Source organism: Stegostoma tigrinum, chromosome 3, assembly GCF_030684315.1.
Source record: "Stegostoma tigrinum isolate sSteTig4 chromosome 3, sSteTig4.hap1, whole genome shotgun sequence".
NCBI lineage: Eukaryota > Metazoa > Chordata > Chondrichthyes > Orectolobiformes > Stegostomatidae > Stegostoma > Stegostoma tigrinum.
The window spans coordinates 40,578,779-40,606,637 of record NC_081356.1 but is presented as its reverse complement, the minus strand read 5'-3'; the positions used below and the strand labels follow the sequence as shown (position 1 = coordinate 40,606,637).

At 41.3% G+C, this 27,859-nt stretch overlaps 1 protein-coding gene across 1 annotated transcript in view; it reads right to left on the bottom strand.

Moving 5' to 3' along the window:
* Positions 1 to 27,859, bottom strand: part of ric1 (RIC1 homolog, RAB6A GEF complex partner 1) — a 162,658-nt gene that overhangs the window by 12,428 nt on the left and 122,371 nt on the right. The window contains exons 16-23 of the mRNA XM_048528358.2: positions 24,770 to 24,930; positions 22,089 to 22,227; positions 20,446 to 20,562; positions 19,549 to 20,277; positions 6,622 to 6,780; positions 5,478 to 5,614; positions 4,051 to 4,340; positions 3,377 to 3,565 (exon numbers count right to left, since the gene is read on the bottom strand). Coding sequence (XP_048384315.1) covers positions 3,377 to 3,565; positions 4,051 to 4,340; positions 5,478 to 5,614; positions 6,622 to 6,780; positions 19,549 to 20,277; positions 20,446 to 20,562; positions 22,089 to 22,227; positions 24,770 to 24,930 — 1,921 coding nt within the window. The remainder of the gene's footprint in view (positions 1 to 3,376; positions 3,566 to 4,050; positions 4,341 to 5,477; positions 5,615 to 6,621; positions 6,781 to 19,548; positions 20,278 to 20,445; positions 20,563 to 22,088; positions 22,228 to 24,769; positions 24,931 to 27,859) is intronic.

Sequence of the window (27,859 nt, the reverse complement as noted above, 5' to 3'; positions counted from 1 at the left end):
ATAGGTAGTGTTACTGGTAGTTGTCATTTCCCTACAATGGCACATATCAAGGCTGGGGGGCATATTTTTAAAGATGGGACAGAAAGATATTTAGAAAAGACATAACAGGCAAATTCTTTACACAGAGGGTAGTTTGGGTGTGGAATGAACTTCCTGAGGAAGTGGGGGACATAGGTATAATATCTGAATGTCTTTTAAACACTGTAGAGTACATGAATAGGGAAGGTTTGGAGAGATATGGGGCAGGAGCAGGCAGGTAGGATCAGTTTAGTTTGGGATTATGTTCAGCATGGACTGGTTGGACTGATGGGTCTGTTTCCATGTTTATGACTCTGATTTGTTCCCATCATAGTTTAATACTTAATCAAAGGGCATTTTGATCATTTTTGCAAATGTTCTTGCATTTACCTTAGTTAACTGTCTTAATATCAAATCAGAATGTTATTTGGCTTTTTGTTTCACTGTAACATGAACGTTATGTTACAGATTTAATAACACAACATAAAACTTTACATATTCTTAAAGCTGTATTTTAAACTACATCAGTTGTTTGTGAAGTTCTGACCACAATGAGAAATATCAAGTAAACATCACAAAATCGTAAATGTAAGTAACTTCATATTCTTTCAAAGACTTTTTTTATTTTTCTGTAATTTTGACTGTGGTCAGAAATGGAGAAACAGCTGTTATAAAAACTAAGGACTGTGGAAAGGATTGTTGAACTTTTAAAAACAAGTTACTCGACACTCATCGGAAATGCTGTTTACACTGCTGCTTCTCAACCAGTAGGAGAGGTTACTGCAGCAAAGGAGGAGGAAGAGATTTGGCTGGCAACAAGTAGATGACTGTGGAACGGTGAATCACTGTTGATGGCAAAGGTCTTCTGCCTGCCAAAAACTGTGCAATTGACTCCCACGTAGCCCAACAGCTTGTGGGTGAGAACGAAAGCCTGTTTATTTTCCATCATCAGCTGATGTAAGCAAAAGGTTCTCAACCAATAAGTCAGAGACTTAAGTTGTCAACCAGTTGCTCTGTGCTTCCTGCAGCCAAGCGAAAGCACTTGAAGGAAGATTGAGAAACGGTAGATCCTAAGAAACCAAAAAGCCAGCCCCATGGACAGGGACAACTGAACTGCCTTCCTAGTCTTTCCCTCCACCCATAACACTCATGTTTTCTGTGCATCTATCTACAGATGGGTGTACGGGAGTTTTACATGGAGTTGGCGTTTTAACGAGTAGAGTTATATGTCAATGTCCATAATTGCATACTGGTGGCCAGAATCTGTGGTAAACGGTAATTTTTGTTACATGTAGAAACTTGGTCGATGCTTTCTATCAACCTGGGTATAAAGGACAAGTAAACTGGGGAATTTCATGTACTTCTTTAAATCCTTTAACTTCTGTGACAATTTCAGGAATAGTAGCTTTACTTGCAGTGTGCTACCCCAACATGGTGTAACACTAATACACAACAAACCGCAAAAATAACAAAACCAAAGCCACAATTAATTAAGTTCACTGTCTTCCACATCATGCAGAGATACTCAGCCTCAGGAAGGAATAGCTGCAGGATCCTTGAACATGAAAAAAGTACACAGTAGCGTACATTAAGATTCTCCTCTCCTCTATCATTTAATTATAGTCACATTCCCTGCTTGATTCCATCATTCTTTAGGACCGAACATCTAGTTGATTTTCTCAGACTCCAGACAGCATGTCTGGGTTGCAAGCGATGGCAAGCAGGTATGGGCGCATATGGACCATGCATACAAAGGGACATTTCTCCTGATCTGCCAGCAATACTGGAAGGCCAACTCCCCGTTCTGGTTGATACGCTGCCAAAGTGAGAGGGTGGTTCTGTTAAACTAGACCAAGGTAACAATGTCGAGGATTGCTAATTTCAGTTAGGTTTTCTTAAAAATATTGCTTGGACATTACTGGCCAGAACTTCAGTTAAGAATCATATTATTCATGTCAACAAGGTCTCTTACTGCATCAAGCAGTTGTAGCTAGTAAATTGCATTCGCTGACTGGGCGTTTACATCTGTTGGCTTCCCTGGATATTTTAGGAAGTTCTCACAAATGCTTTTATATTTAAGCATTTAAAAAAAGATACAAGTTACAAGTAATGTTAATGGACTGCATCATCTTTGTTTTGAGCACTTATTCAGTTATTGGGGAGTGACCGAGAATGGCCTTAACTAAAAATGCAATGAGACTGAAAAAAACATTGAAACTGAAGCAGGGCACAGAAGAAAATTCCGGTCACTGAGTTAAAGGGCAAGCTGGTGTGGACAGAGTCCAGATAGTTAGTGTTTAAGGTGTAGAAAATGCACAGCAGCAAAAATATTCTAAGAATGTAAGCAAAAATCAGAGCAGAAAATGTTATTTCTCCAAATTGATTGATCCAGCAGGAATGGAGTGAGTGAAATTTAGCTGTAAGATCACTACAGCTGGTTGGAACAGAGGGAACTAATCTCCTTTCTCTTTGTGGTTCATTGACCTCAAATGTGTTGTGTAACATAATTAATCACATCATAGTTCTGAAGAGGAGAAGTACCTAATGTTTTGAAACTGTTTTAGCAACAGTAGGGGGTAAATGCACTCCCAGCAGTTTGAATTTTCTATACAGAGGCTTTACGCATTAAAAATGCCTTCCCTTCAAAAACCTGAAATCACTGTGCAGTATATCTTCAATAATTCAAAGAGTACCAACATTTAGCAGAAGCACTGTAAAGGCAATAAAGTTTCCACATTCACTCAATTGCTATTTCACCAGCATAGAGAAAAGACAAACATGTATTTACATCCCAGATCATCAAATCTTTTTGACAAGTTGCAAGGTACAGCTCATGTTACAAGTGCAACAGGCATAACACAAAAATTAAAATTTTAATCCATTAAATTGCTCAGTAATCTGGAAGCATCAGCGAAGTAAGAGAGGTGCGTTAATGTTTTGAGTTCTAATGCAAGGTCAATCAACCTGAAATGTTAACTCTTTCTCTCTCACCATAAATGCTGTCAAAACTGCAGAGCACTGTGCATTTTGATTTTTTTCAGAAACAGTGTTCTGTATTGCTTTGATCTTCCATTAGGCTCATCATATAGTTAGTTACCTTTACCACACTTCCATCGCTAGGCAATAAATAAGCTAATACATTTTAATTCCATTTCTTGTCTCACCATTAAGCCCTTTATTTCACACTTGTTAAATGTGCTGTGACATATTATCAAAGCTATCCTTTTGCTTTTTAATAAAAAAGTGACTTGGCGAATTTAAAAAGAACAATACATGTATAGACATCAGACTTAATACCTACACTGGACGGTATATTTCTGACTATTTAATATTTTTATAATAACAAATGTTTACTTACCTTTTGAAAGTAACGGTGACAGAATTGCATCTTGTGTCTGAGGTCCTTGCAAAGAGCCAGAATCTATTTGTGTGTGTGCAGTATTAAGGCTAAGGCAGCTGTGACCAGCATGTGCATTTATGACTCCACTCTCCAAATCACTGGTTACAAAAGTCTCAGTTGACTGTGATTTAAGAAATTGTTCTCCAACTGCAGAAAGTTAAAACAAAGATGCTATTAGTTTTCACTAGTTCGTTTTGTTTTTTAAAAAAAAATCACTTCAATTATTTTGCTTCAGTATCCGCAGCAGAAAAGGAGGAAAGGTTACTAGAAGTCCCAAAGAAATTAACGAAGGATCAAGGGCTAGGTCTAAAAATCATTACCTTAAGCAAATCATCGATTATGGGGAAACTTATGGAACAGAGGAGGGGAAAAATCCCCATGAGCCGATGTTTTCTATTTGTGGGTGTTAGAGGAGGAGGGACAGCACATTAATGATACCCTAACCTTAATCTTTTATAGCTCCTTTGATATAGGAGTGGTACCTTGGAATTGAAAACTGGCTGATGTCATTTTGCCTTCAAGAGGGAAACCAGATAGTTAATACTACTCCAATGTTTCTGTAATGCATAATCTTGAAATGAGTTTGAGATGTTAAAATGAAAAAATTGTATATTTAAACACGCAAGTATTACCGGTTTTATATTTGCCATTTTTGAATGGTGAATTTACTAAACAGCTGGAAGGAATAACAGGAAATGGCCAAAGAAAGTCATTATGCAGTCTTTTTAAAGCCTTAACAAAATCCTCGACTCGCGCTGCACGAGTCCTTTCTTTGCTGAGCCAGCCAATGAGCTCAAAACCCAGTTGTGCAGCAAAGCTACTGAGATCTTTTAGCCGCATCTCTTCCAGGAGTCTTCGTGCATGACGCCAAAGCATCTCATCTATATACATATTCTCAGCGCTGTCAACATCTTTACTCCACCTGAGGATAAAAGACTGAATTACACTCTATTCAAATAGTTTTGTTTCTAAAAAGTCAATACAAACAAATAAATGGGCAATTTGTAAACTTTATATGAATTTTTTAAACAAAAAAAACCGAAATCCTAACGGTACATTTAAGCAGGTTCATTAATATACCGAACATGAACTGGATGAGAAAGTTCAGATTTAAAATTCACTAAACTTGAGTTCTTGATCTCTGCTGGATCACAATGGTATTGCCAAGGTGGTGCTTCAATAGTGGGGTGGGTAGAGAATGAAGGAGAGAAAGAACAGAATCAACTTCACTGTTCTTGTGCATCTAGAACACTGCATAAGCATAGGCCCGGGTGCAGGAAATAGTGCACAGCAGGCAGAAAGTTCAAGTGTGCTTTAGTTTTAGAATGTATTCTGTGGTGGCTGGTTAGTTCAGTTGGTTGGGCTGGTTTGCAATGCAGAATAATAATGACAGTGAAGTTCATTTCCTACACTGGCTGAGGTTGCCACGAAGGGCTGTCCTTCTCAACTTTTCCCCTTGCCTCAAGTGTGGTGACCCTCAGAACCCGTCAGCTCTTTCTAATGAGAGGTCAGACCTATGGTCTGGTTGGACTATAGTCTTATTCCCTGGCGCTCGTAAAAAGGTTAATATTCTTATATGCTGGGTTGTGCATTCTAACTGCAACATTTGAAACAAAAATGCTGCAGGATTGACAAATGCAAATTTTGGTATATCTAGATTAAGCTTTTACAGGGGATACATGCACTGAAAGATCATGAAACGTTTTTACTGAAACACCCAGAATTTTTTAAAAGAAGAGTTCTAGATTTCATAACACTTACATTAAGAATATTTGTAACATTTCTACTCTGTATTATGAAATATGGATTAGAACACCCAAGCTCATCTGGTTTCTGCTTTGTATGGAATGAAGGGGAGAAGGAGGCTATTACTGCAATAAATCCTTACAATTAACCTTCTGCCATTTCATAACAATACAGTGAATCTTTCCTTCCTTTTTGTACTTGCTAGGACAATAACTCAAGCTTAATAAAAGCAAAATCAAATAATCAACAATAATTTATGTACATTATCTGTTTAAAACATGAATTGTGTTAGAAAATTAAATAGTAGGATTACCTTTTGGCTGAAGGCCCTGAAGGCATGCTTAATGTCTTCTGCAGATTAAATTTACTAGCACTGAGACCTTCCAATGACTGTGAAAAACTGATGCTTCTATGTTTGAAGAACTCAAAACCACCAGTTGAACTGGGTTCCTGTAATATAATAAGAAAGCATAATACTTAGATTTCAAAAATATTTAAGCAGCACATCATCTTTTATGATAATACCTTTTAGTGAATAGAAACAATTAAAAATAGACCACATCTAATATGCATTGGGAAGGATCTTGAGGGCGATCTTTTACTCAAATCAACTACTGCAAATTGAGACTGGAGAGTTAAGGTAAAGTTGCCATTCATGTAATGTGTAAGAGGTCCGAAGTGAGGAGCAAAAGACAACAACACTAGACCGCTGAGGCATCTGCTGTTTCAAAAGGTATGCTGAAGGCTTTGACCTGTTAATTCTTTCGAAATTACCCAAAGAATAAGTTAGAACTCTAGCAACATGCAGCCAAAGTAACTGCCTTGGGATTTAAAAATATCTTGGTAAACTCTGATTCACTGTTTTTGCACTGGTTACCACAAATTAAATAGAATGTGAGAATTAGTTAGTCATCTTCTCATTTCTACCATGCACATCTGCAACACTTTATGCTGCAAATGGGTAGTTGACTAAACAGCTATTCCACTGCTAGAGCTTGACTTCACCCTGGCAATGCAAAAGTAGCAGCTAAATGCAAACTACCAATGCTGTGCCTCTGGAGTCTTGTAGATGCTTAACCTAGGTAAGATCAACGGATCTCTTAGAGGACAGTGAAACACGCGAGTTCTTACATCAATCAATAGTCAGAGTCAGACTTTCTGAGACTAGCTTTCAATTCCAAATTCATTATTTGGATTTAAGTTCTACTAGCTGCCATAGTGCAGCATCAGCCTCTTGGGTCTCTAAAATACACAGGGATATTATTGTGACAATCACCGCTTCCCTGGCTGTTGCAAAGTTGACTGGGTCATAGATAGCATCAAATGGTACAACTTTCATGAAGATTGAATAATGTGCACTGAATAACAAAGAGTTTAGCTGGCAGCATAATAGGAAAATTGTGATCACCCTAACATGTGCTGATGTGCACTGAAAGAGCAGTCATTTTAATTTGTACCTGATGGGTTGGAGTTGGTGGAGGGGTCTCCAATTCTCCTGCACCAATGGCTTTCAAGAAACGGATCATATGACGACAAAGATCCCATTTTCCTTGTTCCAGAGCTGTGCTGAAAAGCAGTGTGGCATGCTGTCTACTGACCGCAGGGACCTCCATGTTCTATCAGAGGAAAAACAATGCTAAGTGAAGAGACAGTGTTTGTTTTTAACTCATGAATAATGAACTTCATTGGTTGAGCCAGCATTTACTGCCCATCTCTAAATCACCCTTGAATTAGTGGTGGTAGAGTGCAATCAATCTGGTTTAAATGCATTCACAATGTGGTTAGGAAGTGCCAAGATTCTGACAACTCTGAAGGAACAGCAAATCATGTCTAAGTTAAGGTGACAAGTGGTTTGGAGGGGGGTTATCTGGTGGTGGTACTCCCATGTGCCTCACGTTCTTATGCAACCACTATCATCTGGAAGGATATTTGGAAGGCTTTGAGTTTTGATGATATGATGGAGTGCATCTTGTTGACAGTGCCTACTGGTGGTAGTGAACCTTGGTGGGTGGGGTGGGGGCGGTGTCGGTCAATCAAGTGTTTTATCCTGGATTGCATTAATTCGCACAACATAGCACCTATTTTCACCTTGGCAAGAGAAAAATGCATGTTCTTCAGAGATGACATTTTCATTTATTCAAGTTCTTCCAGTTCATTGCCAGAGGGCTTTTGTGTTAAGCCCAGGTGTTTTCAAACATATTAAAGCTTCTGGCATTACTATCTGAAACAGTACTCAAACCAAAATGTCAAAACAGGAATAGGCCTTAATATGAACCTAATTCAGGTGCAGAAGAGAAGCTGCTACAATTACCTGCAAAAGTGAGATAGTATGTACTTGAATCAGAATGGAATGTGGGTGAGTTTGCTACAGCTGTTTGGAAGAATTTCATCTTGATCAGGTGTGTGAAGGAACACTTATTACCACAGGGACAGAACATAGTTTTAGTAAAGGAACCAAGGCAGACAGAGCTCAATCATGTTGAGTTTCAAGTGAATAAGCCAATGTTAGATGGCCTCTAATTGTAGGAGTATTACGGGTAATGTGGAATTGCAATGTTGTTTCCATTGCAGAGATTTGGCTGAGGGAAGGGCAGGACTGGCAACTCAACAATTTCACAGTATAGGATCTTCAGGTGGGAAAGGGAGGATGTAAAAAAGGTGGTGTTGTTTCAATGCAAATTAAGGAATCAATTACCACAGCAAGGAGGGATGATATCTTGGAAGGGTCTTCAAATGAGGCTTTGTGGATACAACTTAGGAATAAAAAGGGGACCACTTGTGATGCTGGGAGTGTATTATAGATCAGTGAGCAGGCAACAGAAAAGCAGGTATGAGACAAATTCCTGAGGTGTGTAAAAATAATAACAGGGTAATTATACCAGGGGATCACAACTTCCCCAACATTAACTAGGATAGTCATTGTGTGAAGAGTTCAGAGGGGCAGATGTCTCAAAATGTATTTTCGAAAGGTTTTTATTTCAACATATAGAAGGTCCATCAAGAGTGGGTATAGTGCTGAACCTAATTCTGGGGAATAAGGCTGGGCAGGTGCTCGAGGCGGGAAGTGGGAGAGCATTTTAGTGATGGAAACCGCACCACTGTTTTAGGTTCATATTTTAAAAGGAAAACGTAGGGTCTCCAAGAAAGGGTTTTTGGTTGGGGAAAAGCAGATTTTACTAAAAAGACAGTATCTGGTCAAAGTCAACTGGGAACAACTAATTTTGGGTAAATCTACAGCAAAACAAAAAAGTGAGGGCGCTCAAATGGAATTGAGAGTGTACATGCCCAACACATTCTCTTTGGGGTGAAATATAGGAACAACAAACTCAGAGAACCAAAGATGTCTAGGAATTTTCACGGCTGGATGAAAAAGAAAAGAATGGCGTTTAACAAGATTAAAGTGAACAAAATCAACAGAGCCTTAGTGGAGTGCAGAAAGAGCAGGGGAGAAACTTGAGAAAGCAATTAGAAGGGCAAAGAGGGGGCATGAAAAACACTGGCAGGCAAGATTAGGGAGAATCTCAAGATAATTTATAAGGATATAAAATGGATAAAGATAACCAGGGAACGAGTAGTCCCTATTAGGGACTAATGGGCAAACTATGCTTGAAGCCAGAGGACATCGGTAGGGTGTTAAGACAGAGTTCACACCAGTCTTCACTTTGAAAATTGAGGGTATAGGGACAGGATTCAGGACAGGGATTGGACATTCTTGAGCAGTTTGAATGGAGTGAGGAGGTACGAGAGATTGAGACCGTAGCAGAGAACAATAAATGTCAGTGCTCACATTTTAAGCTCAACATATACCACATCTTAAAAATGGACAAAGCCCTAGCTTGAATGAATTGTATCTCAGGCTGCTGCAGGTGATCAGGAAAACTTTTAGGAACTCTGACCCAAATTTTTAAATTCCTTTCTGGCCACAGGAGAATTGCACGAGCACTGGAGGACAGAGAAAGTTTTTCCACTTTTCAAGGAGGTGGCAGAAACAAAATCAGGGAATTTCAGACCACAGAGAGTCTCAAACCGGCGATGGGGGAACTATTGAAGAAAATCCTGAAGCAGAGAGTTAATCTCCACTTGGGTGGTTTCATCAGGAGCATTCAGTATTTGAGAGGAAGTTATGCATACAAATTTGATGAAATTTTTTCAACAGATGACCAGGTGTAGATGAGATTTGTTCAGTTAGTGTAGTTTACATGGATTTCAGCAAAGCCTCTGACAAGGTTCCACATGAATACTGAGCAAGGTGGTAAAAGCACATGGGATTGAAGATAACTTGGCAAGTTAGATCCAAAATTGGCTTAGTGGTAGGAGATCGAACATGGTGGTAGAAGGCCATTTGTGTGACTGGATGCCAGTGTCCACAGTGTGCCACTGGAATCAGTGCTGGGTCCCTTACTCTTCATGATAGATGGTTATAAATATATATAGAAGGTGGGGCGGTGGGGGAGATGTGGCATGAATTTTAATGGGGGGAAAATACACTTGAAAATATACTTGTTTGCACTGATTGATGGAACATTTTGCATTAGCAATCATGCATGTTTGTGCAGAAACTGGAACTGCAGTTTTATTTTTGAAAGCAAGAGGAATTTGTCCTCAGCCTGCAAACTGCATTTAAAGTGGAAATTGGATCGTAGTATGACAAAAACTTGTAATTGCCAATGTTTAAAAAGTACCACATTTAACTGATAAATTTCTAAGCTGTCAAGATAATGGTCTTACTCTTGTTGCTGTACCACATACCCTCACTGATACGGTAAGTAAGTGATCTTCTACCCAAACAGAAATCAGAATGGGTAAACGGTCACAGAATTTATTCAGACTGTTCATTCCAGCCAACTAGCCTATGCTGGTCCTTAAGCTCCACATTGGTGGGCACCCACTCGACAACCCAACTCAAACTGCACATCATTCGATCCTTGGAACATATTGGGAAACACATGGTCTGCTCAAGGCAATAGCCTCCAATCAGAGCAGAGAACAATAAATGCCAGTGTTCACATTTTAAGCTCCACCTATACCACAGCACACTCTACAATACAAAGTATTTTACCTATAAAAACTGGTCAGTAGTGCTCTTGAAAACTATAGCAAACAAAAACTCATTGATAACTGTAATGATGAGGAAAAGCCTCTTTGAAGAGCCAGAGAGCAGCACAATTGGTGTAAATAGTATTGAGTAAATGAATGGAGAAAACAAACTTGTTAAAAACAGCTCCAGCAGTGTCTTAAAAGTAGACTTCCTGACATTCCCTCGAATTTTCAAATAATTCTAGTCACAAACTGTGTTTTAAGCACCATGACAGGCATTTCAGGACTGGCACACCTTCAGCACTTTCGACCTGAAAGCATTGTTTGTTCACACTCAAATTCACATATACAGTCGATTCCTTCTAAGACAAAGGGTAAATTTGATAAGTAAACAACTGCTTTTATCAGCAATTTTCCTTTTCCACACAAGGAATTTCATTAAACCACATTAATTTAAAAACATGGTAACAAAGTGTGTAGCTGGATGAACACAGCAGGCCAAGCAGCATCTCAGGAGCACAAAAGCTGACGTTTCGGGCCTAGACCCTTCAGAGAGGGGGACGGGGAGAGGGTTCTGAAATAAATAGGGAGAGAGGGGGAGGCGGACTAAAGATGGATTGAGGAGAAGATAGGTGGAGAGGAGAGTATAGGTAGGGAGGGAATAGGTCAGTCCAGGGAGGACGGACAGGTCAAGGAGGCGGCATGAAGTAGGTAGGTAGGTGGGAAATGGAGGTGCGGCTTGAGGTGGGAGGAGGGGATAGGTGAGAGGAAGAACAGGTTAGGGAGGCGGGGACAAGCTGGGCTGGTTTTGTGATGCAGTGGAGGGAGGGGACAAGCTGGGCTGGTTTGGGGATGCATTGGGGGAGGGGGAGATTTTGAAGCTTGTGAAGTCCACATTGATACCATTGGGCTGCAGGGTTCCCAAGCAGAATGAGTTGCTGTTCCTGCAACCTTCGGGTGGCATCATTGTGGCACTGCAGGAGGCCCATGATGGACATGTCGTCTAAGAAGTGGGGGGGGTGGAAATGTTAAAATGGTTCGCCTTCTCCTGAAAGCTCTAACTTTTGTTTAGGAGTCAGACGAATGGCAGTTAGCCCTCCAGAACCTGTTCATTCACCAGCCCAAAAGCAATATTGACAGGCAGCCTAATCAGCAAGACAGGATAATTGACAAATCTTCAGATGCGCAACTAACCCTCTCAGAAGTCCATTTTCACTAGTGCAGACTGCACAGGAGGAGTTTAGTAGTCTGGGTTGCTGAAGCGTGACCTTAAATTACTAATGTATACCCACATTAAACTTAAGATTTTCTTGAAACAGTTGTGCCACATGTGACAGAGCAGTTAGCCAGAGAGCTACTTTAGCCAGATGCGTCTTTTTCCTGTCAATTTAGACCTCTCTCCTTTATAACGGTGCGTGATCCTATCAGTGACTTCAAGACCAAACTAAAATGTCCACTATTCCTACACTTACCTCTGAGTATCAGATGCCATTGGATGAAGGATGGGAAGAGGAGGGCCCCTCATAACTATAATGACTTTTTGCAATGTTGCCATGTATGCATTTTGCAGCAGGGATGGCAGAAGTAGAAACCATAGCCAGTTTACCTCAAGTGCATTTGGAGCACTGAGATCAAACACAATGTCCAAGAGTGTTCTTGTGGCACAGTGGTAGTGCCCCTACCATTGGGCCTGGGATTTGATTTGATTTATTGTCACGTTTCAAGATACATTGAAAAGTATTCCTTTGCATGCTATCCAGACAAATCATACCTTACATTAAGCGCATCAGGGTAATAGAACAGAATGCAGAATACAGAGTTAAAGCTACAGAGTAAAGATCTTCTCTAATATGGGAGTGGTCCATTTATACGTCTGATAACAGCAGGGAAGAAGCTATTCTCGAATCTGTTGGTCTGTTTTCAAATTTTTTGAATCTTCTGCCTGAGGTCCAGTGGGAGGGGTCTTTGACTTTATTGGCTGCTTTCCCAAGTAGGGGAAGTGCAGATGGAGTCAATGGAAGAAAGGCTAGTTTTCATGATGGACTGTTCACGTTCCGCGTTCACAACTCTAATTTCTTGCAGTCTCGGGCACAGCAGTTGCTGTAACAAGTTGAGATGCATCCAGATAGGTAGGCAAACGGGAGGCTGGAAGAACACAGCATGCCAGGCAGCATCTGGAGGAAAGGAGCAGTCAATGTTTCAGGCATTAGCCTTCTTCAGGCCTGGAGTATGGAGCATTGAAGGTAGGTCCAAATTTTGAAGGTTTAAAATTTAGGCCCTGAGGGGAGATGGTGGTGAAGACAGGAGCTGAGGAAGGTCACATGGCTGTAAAAGCCATGTTTGTTTCATGGTGTGGTCAAAGAGCTGAAGGGCTGAAGAGGTCACAGCAGTGTAGCAGTGAGAAAGGGACTCACTGAGTTCACATCCGATAGACTGTAAGACCTGAAACAACTAGTGCCCCTTTCCTCCAGAAGCTGCCTTGTTCGTTGTGTTCTTCCAGCCGCCTGTTTGTCTACCTTGGATTCCAGCATCTGCAGTTTTTTTAAAATTGTTTAAGTTTTATCAATGCAAAGTCTCTTCAAAAGATGGCCACTTTGACATTCTCTGCCTTCCTCTGACATGAGCGAGTCCCTTTCTCACTGCCACACTGCTGTGACCTCTTCAGTTCTTCAACCACACCATGAAACAAACCTGCTACTGCAGCCAAGTGACCTTCCTCAGCTCCTGTCTTCACCACCATCTCATCCCTCAAGACCTACACATACATTTTAAACCTTCAAAATTTGGACCTACCTTCGACGCGCCATACTCCAGTCCTGAAAAAGGGTAATACCCAAAACGTTGTCTGCTCCTTTCCTCCAGATGCAGTCTGGCGTGCTGCGTTCTTCCAGCCTCCTGTTCGTCTACCTTGGATTCCAGCATCAGTTAGGTTTCTGTCTCTATGCATCCAGATAGGATGCTTTCAAAGGAGCAAATATAAAACGTTGGTAAGAGTGTTATTGCGGACAGGCCAAATCTCCTTTGCCTTGAGGGAATGGAGGCATTGGTGTGTTTTGTTGGCTGTAGTATCGATTAGGATGGACCAAGACAGATTGTTAGTAATATTTACTCCTAGCAACGTGAAACTCTCAATCATCTCCTCTGCAGTGCCACGGATATGGACAGACACTTCGTTTCCTCAAGTCGATGACCAGCTCCGTCGGTTTGCAGACATCAACGGAAAGATTGTTGTCTTTACACCATGCCACTTAGCTCTCTACCTCCTTCCCGTACTGTCTCATCATTGTTTGAGATCTGACCCAGTATGGTGGTGTCATCGGCAAACGTGTAAACGGAGTTACAGCTGAATTTGGCCACACAGTCCTGAGTGTATAAGGATTACAGTAAGGGACTGAGTACACAGTCTTGCGGGACACTGGTATTGAGGATTATCATGGAGGTGGTGCTGTCATCGATCCTTACTGATTGTGGTCTGCAGGTCAGGAAGGCAAGGATCCAGTTGCAGAGGGAGAAGCAGCGATCTAGGCCCTCGTTTGGAGAGGAGTCTACTTGGAATTATGATGTTGAAAGCAGAACTAAAGTCAATAAACAGGAGTATGATGTAGGTGTCCTTGTTATCCACATGTTCCAGGGATCAGTGAAGGCCAGGGAGATGGCATCTGTCGTGGAGGCCCAGGCTCAGGTTCCACTGCTCCAGATTTATGTAACAGCATCTGTGGACAGGCTGATGAGAATGCACCTTTCCAGTCATTGCCCAGATTTAGATCAACTGACACTCCTCTGAGCATAGTTTGAACTCAGATTCTGTATGGCTCAGCTTCTTACTATATATAATTAAGATAATGCAACAGTAGTACACTCATCAACTTTAAGGGCATTTAAATGGTCATTGGATAAACATATGGATGATAATGGAATTGTGTAGGTTAGATGGGCTTCAGATTGGTTTCACAGGTTGGCGCAACATCGAGGGCGGAAGGGCCTGTACTGCGCTGTAATGTTCTATGGGATGTAATATAGAGGTGATCGCCACCAGCCACTGACACCCCACTGTCATTCTCAGTGCCGACCATTTTTCAGATCTCACTTGCGAATGTCCTTTTAGCGGCGTGTGGTCATTAGAAAGATTCAACCTAGAGGTTAACTCACCAATGTGGAAAAATGTGAGGTGACACATTTTGGTACAAAGAAAATGGGGACACTACATAACGAAAAAGTTAATATTCTAAAGGGTGTAATACATACAAAGGGGAAAGGACACAGAATTGTGAATAAAGTATTCAAGGCTTCACAGGTAGGGACAGACTGCAAAAACAGGGGATTATGCTGAACCTGTATAAGACATTGGTTAAACCTCACCTGGAGCATTGTGCACAATTCTTGGTATGACACCTGGAAGAATGTGTTTGCACTGCAGCGTGTTTTTTTTATTAATTGGATGAATGACTTTGCTGGCTATTTGCCCAGAGGGCAATTTATATTGCTGTGGGTCAGGAGTTGGATGTAGGCCAGACCAGGTAAGGATGTCAGTTTCCTCCCCTAAAAGGATATTAGTGAACCAGATGAGTTTTTCACAAAGCAACAATGGATTCACAGTCATCATTAGATTATTAACTCTAGATTTTTGTTTTGAATTCAGATTCTACTATGTCATGGCAGGATTCGAACCCAGGTCCCCCACGATGTTAGAGATAGTGGGAACTGCAGATGCTGGAGAATCTGAGATAGCAAGGTGTAGAGCTGCATGAACACAGCAGGCCAAACAGCATCAGGAGGAGCAGGAAAGCTGATGTTTCGGGCCTAGATCCTTCTTCAGAAATGGGGAGGGAAAGAGGGTTCTGAAATAAATAGGGAGAGGGGGGGGGAGGTGGACAGAAGATGGTTAGAGGAGAAGATAGGTGGAGAGGAGACAGACAGGTCAAACAGGCAGGGATGGAGCCAGTAAAGGTGAGTGTAGTGTAGGTGGGGAGTGAGGGAGGATGGACAGGTCAAGAGTGCAGGATAAGCCTAGTAGGTAGGAGATGGGGGTGGGGCTTGAGGTGGGAGGAAGGACAGGTTAGGGAGGTAGGGACAAGCTGGGCTGGATTTGGGATGCGGTAGGGGGAGGGGAAGATTTTGAAGCCTGCAAAGTCCACATTGATACCATTGGGCTGCAGGGTTCCCAAGCTGAATATGAGGTTCTGTTCCTGCAACCTCCGGGTCACATTGTTGTGGCACTGCAGGAGGCTCAGGCTGGACATGTCGTCTGCAGAATGGGAGGGGCAGTTGAAATGGTTCGCGACTGGGAGGTGCAGGTGTATAGTGCGAACCGAGTGCAGATGTTCCACAAAGCGGTCCCCAAGCCTCTGCTTGGTTTCCCTGATGTAGAACAGATCACAACTGGAACAGCAGATACAGTATACCACATTAGCAGATGTGCAGATGAACATCCGCTTGATGTGGCAAGTCTTCTTGGGGCGTGGGACAGGGGTGAGGTGAAGGGGCAGGTGTAGCACTTCCGACGGTTGCAGGGAAAAGTGCTGGGTGTGGTGGGGCTGGAGGTGAGTGTGGAGCCGACAAGACGACCTGGAGATGGTAGTCCCTCCGGAAAGCAGATAAAGGATGGGGAGGGGGAAGAGAAAGTGTGTTGCGGTCCTTGAAAAATGAGGACATCTGAGATGCTTGGGAGTGGAATGCTTCATCCTGGGAGCAGATGCGGTGGAGGCGAAGGAATCAGGAAAAGGGGATGACATTTTTGCACAATGTGGGTGGGAGGTGGTATATTCTAGGGAGCTGTGGGAATCAGTGGGCTTGAAATGGATATTGGTTTCCAGGTAGTTACCAGAGATGAAAGCAGAGGGCCACGAAGGAGAGAGAGGTATCAGAGATGGTCCAGGTGAACTTAAGGTTGGGGTGGAAGGTGTGGATGAAGTGGATGAACTGTTTGAGTACCTCGTGGGAGCACGAGGCAGCACCAATACAGTTAGTGTCATGGAGGAAGAGGTGGGGTTTAGGGCCAGTGGAGCTAAGAAACAGGGATTGTTCCACGTAACCTACAAAGAGGCTGGCATAGCTTGGGCCCATGTGTGTAACCATGGCCACTCCCTTTGTCTGTAAGAAGTGGGACGAAATGAAAGACAAGTTGTTGAGGGCGAGGACGAGGACGAGGACGAGTTTGGCTAAGCGGATGAGGGTATCAGTGGAGGGGTCAAGTCAGGCCTGCGGGACAGGAAGAAGCGGAGGGACTTTAGGCCATCTGCATGGGGAATGCAGGTGTATAGGGACTGGACGTCCATGGTAAAGATGAGGTGTTGGGGACCAGAGAATTGGGAGTTTTGGAGGGTATGGGTGGTGTCAAGGACATAGATAGGGAGTTCCTGGACCAAGGGGGAGAAAATGGAGTCCAAATAAGTGGAGATAAGTTCGTTGGGGCAAGAAGAGACGGAGACAATGGGTCGACCAGGGCAGTCAGGTTCGTGGATTTTAGGAAGGAGATAAAAGCAGGCGGTGCAGGGTTGGGGAACGATGAGGTTGGAGGTTGCGGGTAGGGGGAGGTCACCTGAGGTGATGAGGTTGTAGATGGTTTGGTGTTGATGGCTTGGTGGTCAGGGGTGAGGTCATGATCAAGGGGGCGGTTGGTGGTAGCATTGAAGAGTTGCTGCCTGGCCTTGGCAACGTAGAAGTCAGTGTGCCATACTACAACTGCACCTCCCTTGTCCGCGGGTTTTATGGTGAGGTTGGGATTAGAGCAGAGGGCTGCACGTTCTGCAGGGGAGAGGCTGGAGTGGGGGTGAGAAGGGTGGAGCGGTTGAGGCGATTGATGCCTCGTCTGCAGTGGGAGATGAAGAGGTCGAGGGAGGGTAGGAGGCCTTGGGGTGGAGTCCAGGAGGAGGGGGATGTGTTGGAGGCTGGAGAAAGGATCAGTAGGGCGAGGGTTAGGCTCACGGTTAAAGTAGTAAGCGCAGTTGCAGAAGAAAAATTGTTCACCGACCAAGCATGAGCAATATTCGTTGATGTGTGGGTGGAGGGGGACAAAGGTGAGCCCTTTACGGAGGCCTGATCATTCGTCCTCAGTCAGGGGAAGGTCTGGGGGGATGGTGAAGACTCAGCAGGGCTGGGTGCTATTGTCTCCTCTAAGGGTGCTGGCTATGGAGCCAGTGGGAGGAGTAACATCGGCAGCGGGTGGAGCAGGGTGGACGACAGCAGCAGCGTCAGTGTCTGTGGTGTTAGCCTCGGAAATGGAGGCGGTGGCATCAGCAGCGGTAACGATGGCGTTCGCTGACCTAGAAGTGGTGGCGGCCGCGGATGTGACATCATCCGTGGGTGCTCCAAAACTGGCCACATGGCCAATGGCAGCAGGCACATTGTGTCCTAGGTAGGGTTGGAGATTTTTGGGTGTTGCCAGTAAGTTTACTGTACTTACAGTTTTTAAGTGTCCAATAAAGCTGAGCAGAACTGAGGTGTTCAGGTGATGTCCTACAAAGAATAAAAAAAAAGGAGAGGTCCTTTGCAGGTCTGAGAGGGAAGCTCTGAACTGGGATACGCTTGATTGTAGTGCCAGGAGATGCCGGCGCATTGCTGTGAGTGAGTGTTTCAGGAGTCGCAGGAAGAAATATTTTTGAAGGATCTCAGTGTTCTGGATTGACAATCCAGTGATAATTCCTCTAGGCCATGCCTCTCCTTTGAGGTGTAGAAGAGAGCTTTGAGAATGGTCCCAGGGATGGGAAAATATCAGTTCCGTGGATTGGAGAACCTGAGGCTGTTTTCTGTGGACATGAGGATATTAAGAGAGCTCTAATAAAGGTTTTCACAATCAGGAGGGGGCTATTAAGTGCCGAAAGGGAGAAGCTGTTCTTGCTCACAAGTGGGTTCAGAACCAGAGGGGATAGCTCTAAAGTATTTTGCAAAAGAAGCAGATCCAAAGTGAAAAAAGAACCTGATCTCGCAAATAGCTGTGGTATGGAACGTACTGCCTGGAAGTACTGGAAGGGGACATTAGATGTCTAAATAAAAACAATATGCAGATGAAAAGCAGGAAATTGGCCACAAGAGAAAGTGGTCAAACAGTCAGTGTGAACACAATGGATCAACAGCCTCTTTGTGCATAACAGTTCTGTGGAATGGAAAGTGGAAAATAAAATCAAAAGTTTCATTGCAACTCACTCCTGAATCTGACCTCTAGTAGGTAGATAGCTAGATCAAATTACATTCTTCCAGTTTTTAAAAATAATCTACTGTTCTAACATTTAAGAATGCATTACAAATAAACAGAAGAAACGTGTTAACTCCAGGAAGCAGTTACGATGGTCCTCTCAAAGACCATTGACAAGGCATTGGTTTTTGGAACTGCTGTGCCCGATGAAGTACGTCAATGGGACGACACTAAATATACTGAAAGACTGAAGATAGGAGGTAAACATAACGTAACATAAAACAAGAAAAGTCCATGGTAGAGATTATTTGAATTGTCAAAATAATATTCTTTGAATAATGCCTTAGGATTTGCTACCATTTCAATTTTATCTGGTTTAATGGATCCAGTCCCTAAAATTTGCCTTTCCTCCTTTCCCACCACACACACACCCTACTATTCCTTAATTGCACCAATTTTCAATTGGTAGACACAAGAATCTTCTATAATTTATTTCAATAGCATATACAAATGGATTTGTATTCGTCCTACATGGTTTAAATCTGCCATCCTTAGATGTCATTAATATATGCCTGTGACTGTAGAGATGTACTGACAAAAGACATTCAATTGAGCCTTTCTTACTGAAGCTGTGATACATGGGAAAAAAGGTGCAATACATTGAACAAAAGCAGTGGCTAGCTACTGCTGCTCCTGGGAAATAAACCTTGAAATCAATATTGCCTAACTATATTTTAGAAGTAAAAGCATCAACTAAAGGAACTGCAGGGGAAAAAAAAACATACTTCCACTTCTATTGCACACACTGCTGTATGTGAAACAAACCATAATCTAGGATAAAATGGAACACGAATTTACCAATTTGTTAATAGGTCACATGAAAGGTGATATTGATCTTTATTTCATTAATCAATCTATACCTACAGCCATCATTGTAAATAGATTTCTGTCCCATTCAGGTTTAGAATCAAGGTTTACATAAGCAGGACATATAATAATTTACTGTTGCCTTGCTGCACCCTGTTCCCTTCCTAAAACAAAGTCTAATTCATACAAGTGCTTGTTTTTGACTGTCTTCAACATACATGCTGCTACATGTTTGAGACTTCAATTTGATTATGTTTCATAACAAACTTCCACTACAAATCACAACAAATGCTTTGATTGTTGCCTTTCTTTGAAGATTATTGTTTGATTTAGTGTGTCAAATTCTTACCTGCAAGATGATGAGATAAGATGCAGCAGTGTCCAAGTCTTGCGCCAACAGACACTCTTCAAACAAATCTTTAGGGTTGCCTACAGCAGCAAACAAATAATTCCACAAGGCATATTCAGTCTTTCTAGCACAGTGAACTACTGTCTGGAGAAACAGAGGAAATTCAGTGATGAATTTTGCTACAGTTGGAAGCAGAGGGTCAGGAATAGGTTCCCGAGAGGTAGCTTCTTCTTCCAATACTTCATGTAGCATCAGTTCCAGTACATGAGGGAAGTATGGTAATGTGGCACAAGACTGAGCTAGGAGCAGGGCCTGTTCACCAAGGTTTCTGACCAGGAGCTGGCGAAGAATATGATGGAGGTAGATTTGGGAGGTCCTCTCAACAGTACAGAAAGGAAATAGGACTTCCAAAGGTTCTTTTTCATTGTTATGTGTGTATAAATTGTCATACAGTACAGTTTCATTCACTGCACCAAGGACCAAAGCATCCTCAAATAAGACAGCCAGGGGATAAATATTGATCTGGAAAGGCAACATGATCCGTCTGGACAGAAAGGAATGTGGCTTACGATTGTCTCTAGGAAAAAGAGGGAGCCAGACTTTCATCCCTGCTTCTCCACAATTAAGCCAAAGAGCCTCCAGCAAATGACGCTTCTGTTTATTAGATCGGCAGGTAGTCCATACGTTTTCAACACACTGGGCAAGCACCACTGGAGCACAGAATGGGAGCTAAACAACAAAACAAAATGCTCATCTTGAGAAAGGACTAAATCAGAAGTTAATTGATCATTTAGAGCAATATCTATTCCAATTTCATCTTAGAATAGCTATATGATGCTTTTAAAATAAAGTTTTCCTCCTGAGCTGGTTGGAGGTTATTCTGGCGCATTTACTTACCAGTTTCTTTTGTTTGGAAACACTGTCCTTCTCTCGTACCTGAGGACCTGATCGATCTCTTTGTAGTAAGATAAGCTGACCTGCTAAATTGAGCATAATGCTCTCTGCAGCACAGGCCTAGGGTGGGGGGAGAAAATAAAGACTATTCAGTAACACTATCATAGACTTATGCTACAAATAATCAACACAAAAATACACTGGAAATAAATTAAGTGCTAGTTATGGTCACCAGTTTCCATGCACGTGGAATAGATCTGAGACAATTCAAAGGCTATAACCTGTTTTGAAGGAAATAGCACTACTTCAAATAGTGCAGAGAAGGGGTACTTATACAATGGTAGTTATCTTATTAGACTTGAAATCTCTGATGTGAAGAGCAAGGTCATAATAAAGAATTCCTGCATCATTGCAGTTAAGAAGATATGACTCTGTATAATTACTAGCATCTCAGACATTTCTCATTAAGCCTTTGTATGATTTAGATGGTTAGTTTCATTATGGGACTAGCCATCTTAGTAACTATAGGGGGAAGGTGCGGAGAAAAAAAATTTAAAGAATTCACGAACTTTTGCTCTTGGATTAGCTCCGCTGTTCTAAAGCAGAAACAGGGAATTGGTGGCCTTAAGCCACTAGTAAGTGCACTGAAATCTCCCTTTATTACTTTTAAGATTATGGGTCCATTCAGAAGATTACCATGTACTAGAAAGCTCAGGACCCTTACATATGTGTTTTAAACTTAAAAAGGGAAAATATTTAACAAAGGACTATTCAATATTCGCATCACCCTTCCTTTTAATAAAAGGATATGACTTTCACATTTTGTGTGCAACGGCATCTTAATTATACGTGCTTCATCCAGAAAACTGATCATTAAAATTGTTCAAGAATACTGGGGAGCTAACGCAGGCTTACAAACAGCAACTGTTGCTGCAATAGCTGACTCACCAGCTCACAGCTCTCCATGGCATCACCTGGATGCACCACAGGCTTGAGGAAATATTTCAACAGCCTTTGCTCATTACCAATTATAAGTCTCCAGCTACAGAAACCAATGTCAAAGGCAGTGTGCAATTGGTTCCAGCAATTTGTTGCTGAGCTCAGAGCTGTTGCCTACTTTATAAGTTGGCAACATGATAACATATACGTGTGGAGATGAGGCGAGGTGCAGGAATAAGTTGCAAATAGCAAACAGTTTGATTGATCAGCTGATGTGACAGCACCAAATTTCCTGATGAAAGTCTGGTATTGAGGAAATGGTTGGATGGGGAAAAGCAGAGAAACCTAAAGCAAACCGCAATTTAAGTTTTGCTCTATCAATTTCTTTCATCCATTTGGGAAGTCTTCATTAGAGAGTGGACACTTAAGGATTCCATTCTACTAACAAATTTATTGGCATACTTTATAGAGAATAAAATTTTAGGGGCTTTTAAAGAAAGGGCATACTTTTTCAAAGATTATTGATTCAACCTGAATATTAGCAATCCACACGCAAATGGAATTTAAAAACTATTTAATCCCAATTACACCTGTCTTGTACATTACTGCAAAACAAAAATAGGAATTAAATGTTGGCAAAAAATTTGATCTTTATTTATAATCACACAAAATATTGTTAGCAGAACTGCATACGTTTCAACTGGTACCTGCTGTGGCATTTTCAAGGTGATGCCGGTCTCTGTTCTCACAGAGGTTAAAGTTATTGATACCACGAGTGAAGGATGTGGGATGTAACGTGACATGGATACCTCCTGAAGAACCTGAACACTGGCAGTGGGATTAGGACTAAAGTTTAAAAAAAAATAAAAATCAGATTTAAAAACTGCAAATCTTTCCAACTTCTTCAAAAAAGCAAATCACACTTCCGAACGGTCTAAATTTCTTTATACTTAGTCAATGAAATGACTTAAAAAAAACTTGCTAGCATTTGTTGAGATATTTGCTTCCACTTCACCTATTATCAGAAACAATTCAGGGTTAGAGGAAACTCCCTATCAAACATTGTGAACATCTTAGAACAGTATAATCAAATGCACCATTGGCATTTTTCATAACATGTATGTGTTGTTTGCAAATAGTAAAATAGCTTCTTGTATTCTCTACTACTCTCAGATTAAAGGATCTAGATTATGGAGGCTCAGTTCATTTTGGGAAAAGAAAAGAAAACTGGCTTTCTAGCAATGATTTTGTAGTTATAGGAGCACATGTGTTAGCCAAAAGATCAGTCAAACTCTACCCGCTCAGGCTCAGATACTAAACCTGTAAAGTGAAGAGGTTCTTTGGAATAGGTTTTCAAAAAAACTCAAACCTTGCAGTCACTGTAAATGATGCATAATGCCAAATAATGTGGAAATTTGTGTTTCTCAGTGCTAACTCCTTGCAGTTGAAACTGTAGAATCATTTCCTCTAATACCTAATGATAAGTTGCAGAAATTTCAAAAGACTGTTCAAAAACTCTCAGCTGAATAATAATATAATGCAACGTGTGCGCTCCTAATGGGATATTAGACAAACATGTCATCCTACCCTGACAAGTCATCTACTTACTTGAGAAAACAAAATATGTTTGTCTTATAATTCAATTCTATTTTTTTGAAAAGAAGTGGTGTAGATTCTTCAAAGCAGTACCCTGGGCAGAAAAAAACATGGACGATCTCAGCTCAATCTTTATCCTACAGATGGCCAGCAACACAATTTAAGAGAGACCAAGGCAAAGACTTGTGACATAATTCATTGCCAGGCTAACATGATTAGGACACAGCATATAAACTGGCCCCCACCAAATCTCAACTGGACCATCAGGGGCCAGGAAGAGCAATGATAAAGTTTCATACAAAAATAGAAGAAAATTCATAAATGCTGATAAGGTAAAGGTTGAACTGCTAGATGCTGAGAAGAGATTGCCTCCTCTTCCTCTCAATATAGGTTTGGAAAAAATGCCATGCACACATAGCAAAGTCAACTTTCTTGTTGTGTTTTTTTTTAAACCACAAGTTTCACAGGAGACCAGTCACCTGCTTTTAAGTCCTGAGTGAGCCAGGGCAATTTGAAAGAACATGCACCCCTATTCAAGAAAGACAAGGTCACTTTTGAAACTCAAATCAGAGATTTGTATTTTTTTTAGCAAACAGATATGCTCACGACAACTGTTCATAGTACAGCAATAATTCCATTAAAAAAGCATTCATGTTTCATCAATAATTTGTCAGCAAAAACCACAACTGTACAGTCATGTTTTAGATTTTGTTTTGTATCTATTTCCAAATGAAATACATCTACAATTTACATAATGTCTTAGGAGTTAAAATACCTACTGAAACTGGCATGATATATAACATCTTGATTTGTACACATATAAACATTGAGGTGAGGGGGCACACAAACAAGGCAGCAAGTTGACGCGCAGGCATTCCAACATATAGCGAACACAGAAAATAGGAGTCAACCATTCAGCTCTTCGAGCCCATTTCGCTATTTATTATGACGGAATAACCACAATTGAAATTGAAGGTAAACAGAACAAAAAGAGGGCTCTATTTCTTTGAATGTTTTAATACACAGTGAAAAGAGCTACTTGACATTATGCAAACTCCAAATCTTCAAAAAAAACTTAGGACTAGCAGTTGGCCCTTCAGCCTGTTCCACTGTTCAATGAAATTATAGTCAATCTATGCTCTAATTCCATAAGTCTGTCTTTGACCCATAATCCCTTAATACCTCTGCTTAACAAAAATTTTACTCTCAAGCATTCTCAGCCTTTTGTGGGAGAGTGTGTCAAATATAAATGAGGCCCTAAAACAGATCCTTGCAAGGATATATCCTGTCTATCTGAGTACTTACTCACTATCCCTACCACAGTTGCCACTCAACTAATTTCCCAGCCATGTCAGTAATTTGTCCTCAATTCTATAAACTTCTACCTACATTAATTCAGGAGCTTCAGTACCATAATGAATGAATGTAGGTGCCTTTGTTTATTTGAAACATTTGAAACTATTATTAGAAATGGAACTAGAATCTTTTAGTGAAACAAGGTAAAATGTAATATCTTGACTAAACAATTTTATGTTGTAAAAAATTAGTTTTAGTTCAGACATTTTCATGTAAATTTGTACTGCTAGGCTGTGATTAGGCATAATTAATAAGCAACAAAAATTAAAACCTTTTTAAAGAATTGCCCAAGCTGAACATGGTAAGTGCAAAACCTGGTTATGTCACAACAGTGTGGCTGCTCTAACCACAGACCAATGTTTCAAAAGTTCACATGCTTTGTTTTACCTTTCCTTGGAGAACAGCATTAAACACAAGAACTTGGGAGACTACTCACCCATCATCTTTCCGATCAATACTGTATAAGCAAATAGAGCAGTCCACTCTGAACAATATCACCATATCCTTGAAGACATTTATGAGCAAAGCCTCTGATTGCACTTTGGTAATATGTGCAAAAACATTGTCTAGGTTGGATGACCGGAGATAAAGTCGTAGCTATTTTTGAAAAGAAATGAGAGTATGGACATTAAAATTTTAACAATATTTGTAGGAAATTTCAACATGAATTCGAAGGATAATAAATTTTGCACACAATACTCATCTCAATCATAATCCGTAGCTCATTTGAAGAGCCTGCAAACTTTGTAAGTGAGCAAAATGTTCACCAAAGGTTTTCTTTTTGGAAAATGCGCAGAATGGCAGATTTACTCAAACCAGTCTTTAAAACTGTTAGATCATTTATAACGAATGACAAATAGCAATAATTGTATCATCCAATAATCTCAGGAAAAAAATCATCTTGTGATCATTTTTCACATAGCTCCTCTTGCTGATTAAAACTAACAGTGTCATGCATTGATGGGAAGTGCATGCTCAAAATCAAGCCCCACTATTCGGAGTCATCACACATGCAAAATATGACAAATTTAATCACTAAGATGGTTAATGTTTGACTTTGACTCTTAAAAGAAACTGACACCAACTTTCATTAAGAAATAACAAAACTAAGATGCAAAGTTAAGCCACATATCCTTTAAATCCAAATACACACAACAGTTTACAAATGGAAGAGACAAGCAGGCAATTTTGCAACAATACAGTGGATGGAAAACATAGGCAAGATACAAAGTCTGTGGATCAATAGTTCAAACCAAAGAGGGGTGAAATAAGCTGACTCTCTCTCAGTTGAGTTTCGGCGATGATATCGCACTGCTGTCAACCATGGCTAATCTCAATTTGGTAACTGGGCAGATGGACCCATGGGGCATTGGCATCAGTTTTGGAAACGGGAGATCTGTACCATTGGGATGGTCTCCACCTGAACTGATCTGGAACCAATGTTCTAGCGAAAAGGATAATTAAGGTGGTCAGTAGGACTTTTGGGGGGGGGGGGGGGGGGGGGGGGGGAAGGGAAAGCAAAAGCAGAGAGTATGGAGTTAAATGGAAAGATAAGCAGCAGGATAGCATGTGGGCAGGTGGGTTTAAGCTCGAGGCGGACTAGGAACGCAGCAAAAAGAAAGGATAACTTAGGACATCTTATGATTTCCAATAACTCTAATAATGATAAGAAAGTTAGCATTAAGGCACTTCACCTAATTGCTCGTGATATTCGTAACAAAGTAGATGAATTAATGGCATAAATCATCTTGAATGATTATGATGTGGTAGGCATCACAGAGACATGCTTGCAGGGGGTTCAGGACTGGCAGTTAAACATCCAACGATTTACAACTTATCGAAAAGACAGGGAGGTAGGCAGAGGGGGCGGGGTTGCCTTGTTAGTTAAGAATGAAATTAAATCTGTGGTACTGAATGACATAGGGTCAGATGATGTGCAGTCTGTGTGGGTGGAGTTGAGGAATGACAAAGGCAAAGAAACATAATGGGAGTTATGTACAGACATCCTAACAGGGGTCGGATCAGGGGCGCAAGATGCACCGGGAAATAGACAGAGCATGTCAGAAAGGCAAGGTCACAGTGATCTTGGGGGACTTCAATATGCAGGTGGACTGAGTGAATAATGTTGCCGGTGGATCCAAAGAAAGGGAATTCATGGAATGCTTACAGGATGGCTTTTTGGAACAGCTTGTGATGGAGCCCACAAGGGAGCAGGCTATTCTAGACTTAGTGCTATGTAATGAGCCAGACTTTATAAAAGATCTTAAAGTAAGGGAACACTTAAGAGGCAGCGATCATAATATGATAGAGTTCAGTCTGCAGTTTGAAAGAGAGAAGGCAAAATCAGATGTAATGGAGTTACAGTTAAATAAAGATAATTACAACGGCATGAGAGAGGAGCTGATGAAAATCGACTGGAAGCAGAGCCTAGCGGGGAAGACAGTAGAACAACAATGGCAAGAGTTTCTGGGTGTAATTGAGGACACAGTACAGAGGTTCGTCCCAAAGAAAAGAAAGATTATCTGCGGGGGGGGGGGGGGGGTGGTGGTGGTGGTGGTGGTGTGGATTAGACAGCCATGGCTGATAAAACAAGTCAGGAAATGTATCAAAGAAAAAAGAGACAGCCTATAAAAGTGGCCAAGAGCACTGGGAAATCAGAAGATTGGGAAGGCTACAAAAACAAACAGAGGATAACAAAGAGAGAAATAAGGAAGGAGAGGATCAAATATGAAGGTGGGCTAGCCAGTAATATTAGAAATGATAGTAAAAGTTTCTTTCAATACACAAGAAACAAATGAAAGACAAAAGTAGACATTGGGCCGCTCCAAATTGATGCTGGAAGGCTAGTGATGGGAGATAAGGAAATAGCTGAAGAACTTAATAAGTACTTTGTGTCAGTCTTCACAGTGGAAGACTGAATAATATCCCAACAATTACGGAGAGTCAGGGGGCAGAGTTGAGTATAGTAGGCATTACAAAAAGAGAAAGTGCTAGAAAAGCTAAAAAAGGTCTAAAAATTGATAAATCTCCTGGACCCAATGGGCTACATCCTAGCATTGAGGGAGGTGGCTAAGGAAATAGCGGAGGCGTTGGTTGTGATCTTTCAAAAAGTCACTGGAGTCAGGGAGAGTCCCAGATGGTTGGAAAATCACTGTTGTTACCCCCTTGTTCAAGAAAGGATCAAGACAAAAGATGGAAAATTATAGGTCGATTAGCCTAACTTCGGTTGTTGGTAAAATTCTAGAATCCATAGTTAAGGATGAGATTTCTAAATTCCTGGAAGTACAGGGTTGGATTAGAACAGGTCAGCATGGATTTAGTAAGGGGAGGTTGCACCTGACAAACCTGTCAGAATTCTTTGAGGAGGTAACAAGTATGTTAGACCAGTGAAACCCAGTGGATGTTATCTATCTAGACTTCCAAAAGGCCTTTGATAAGGTGCCTCACGGGAGGCTGCTGAGTGAGGTGAGGGCACATGGTGTTTGAGGTGAGCTACTGGCATGGATTGAGGATTGGCTGTCTGACA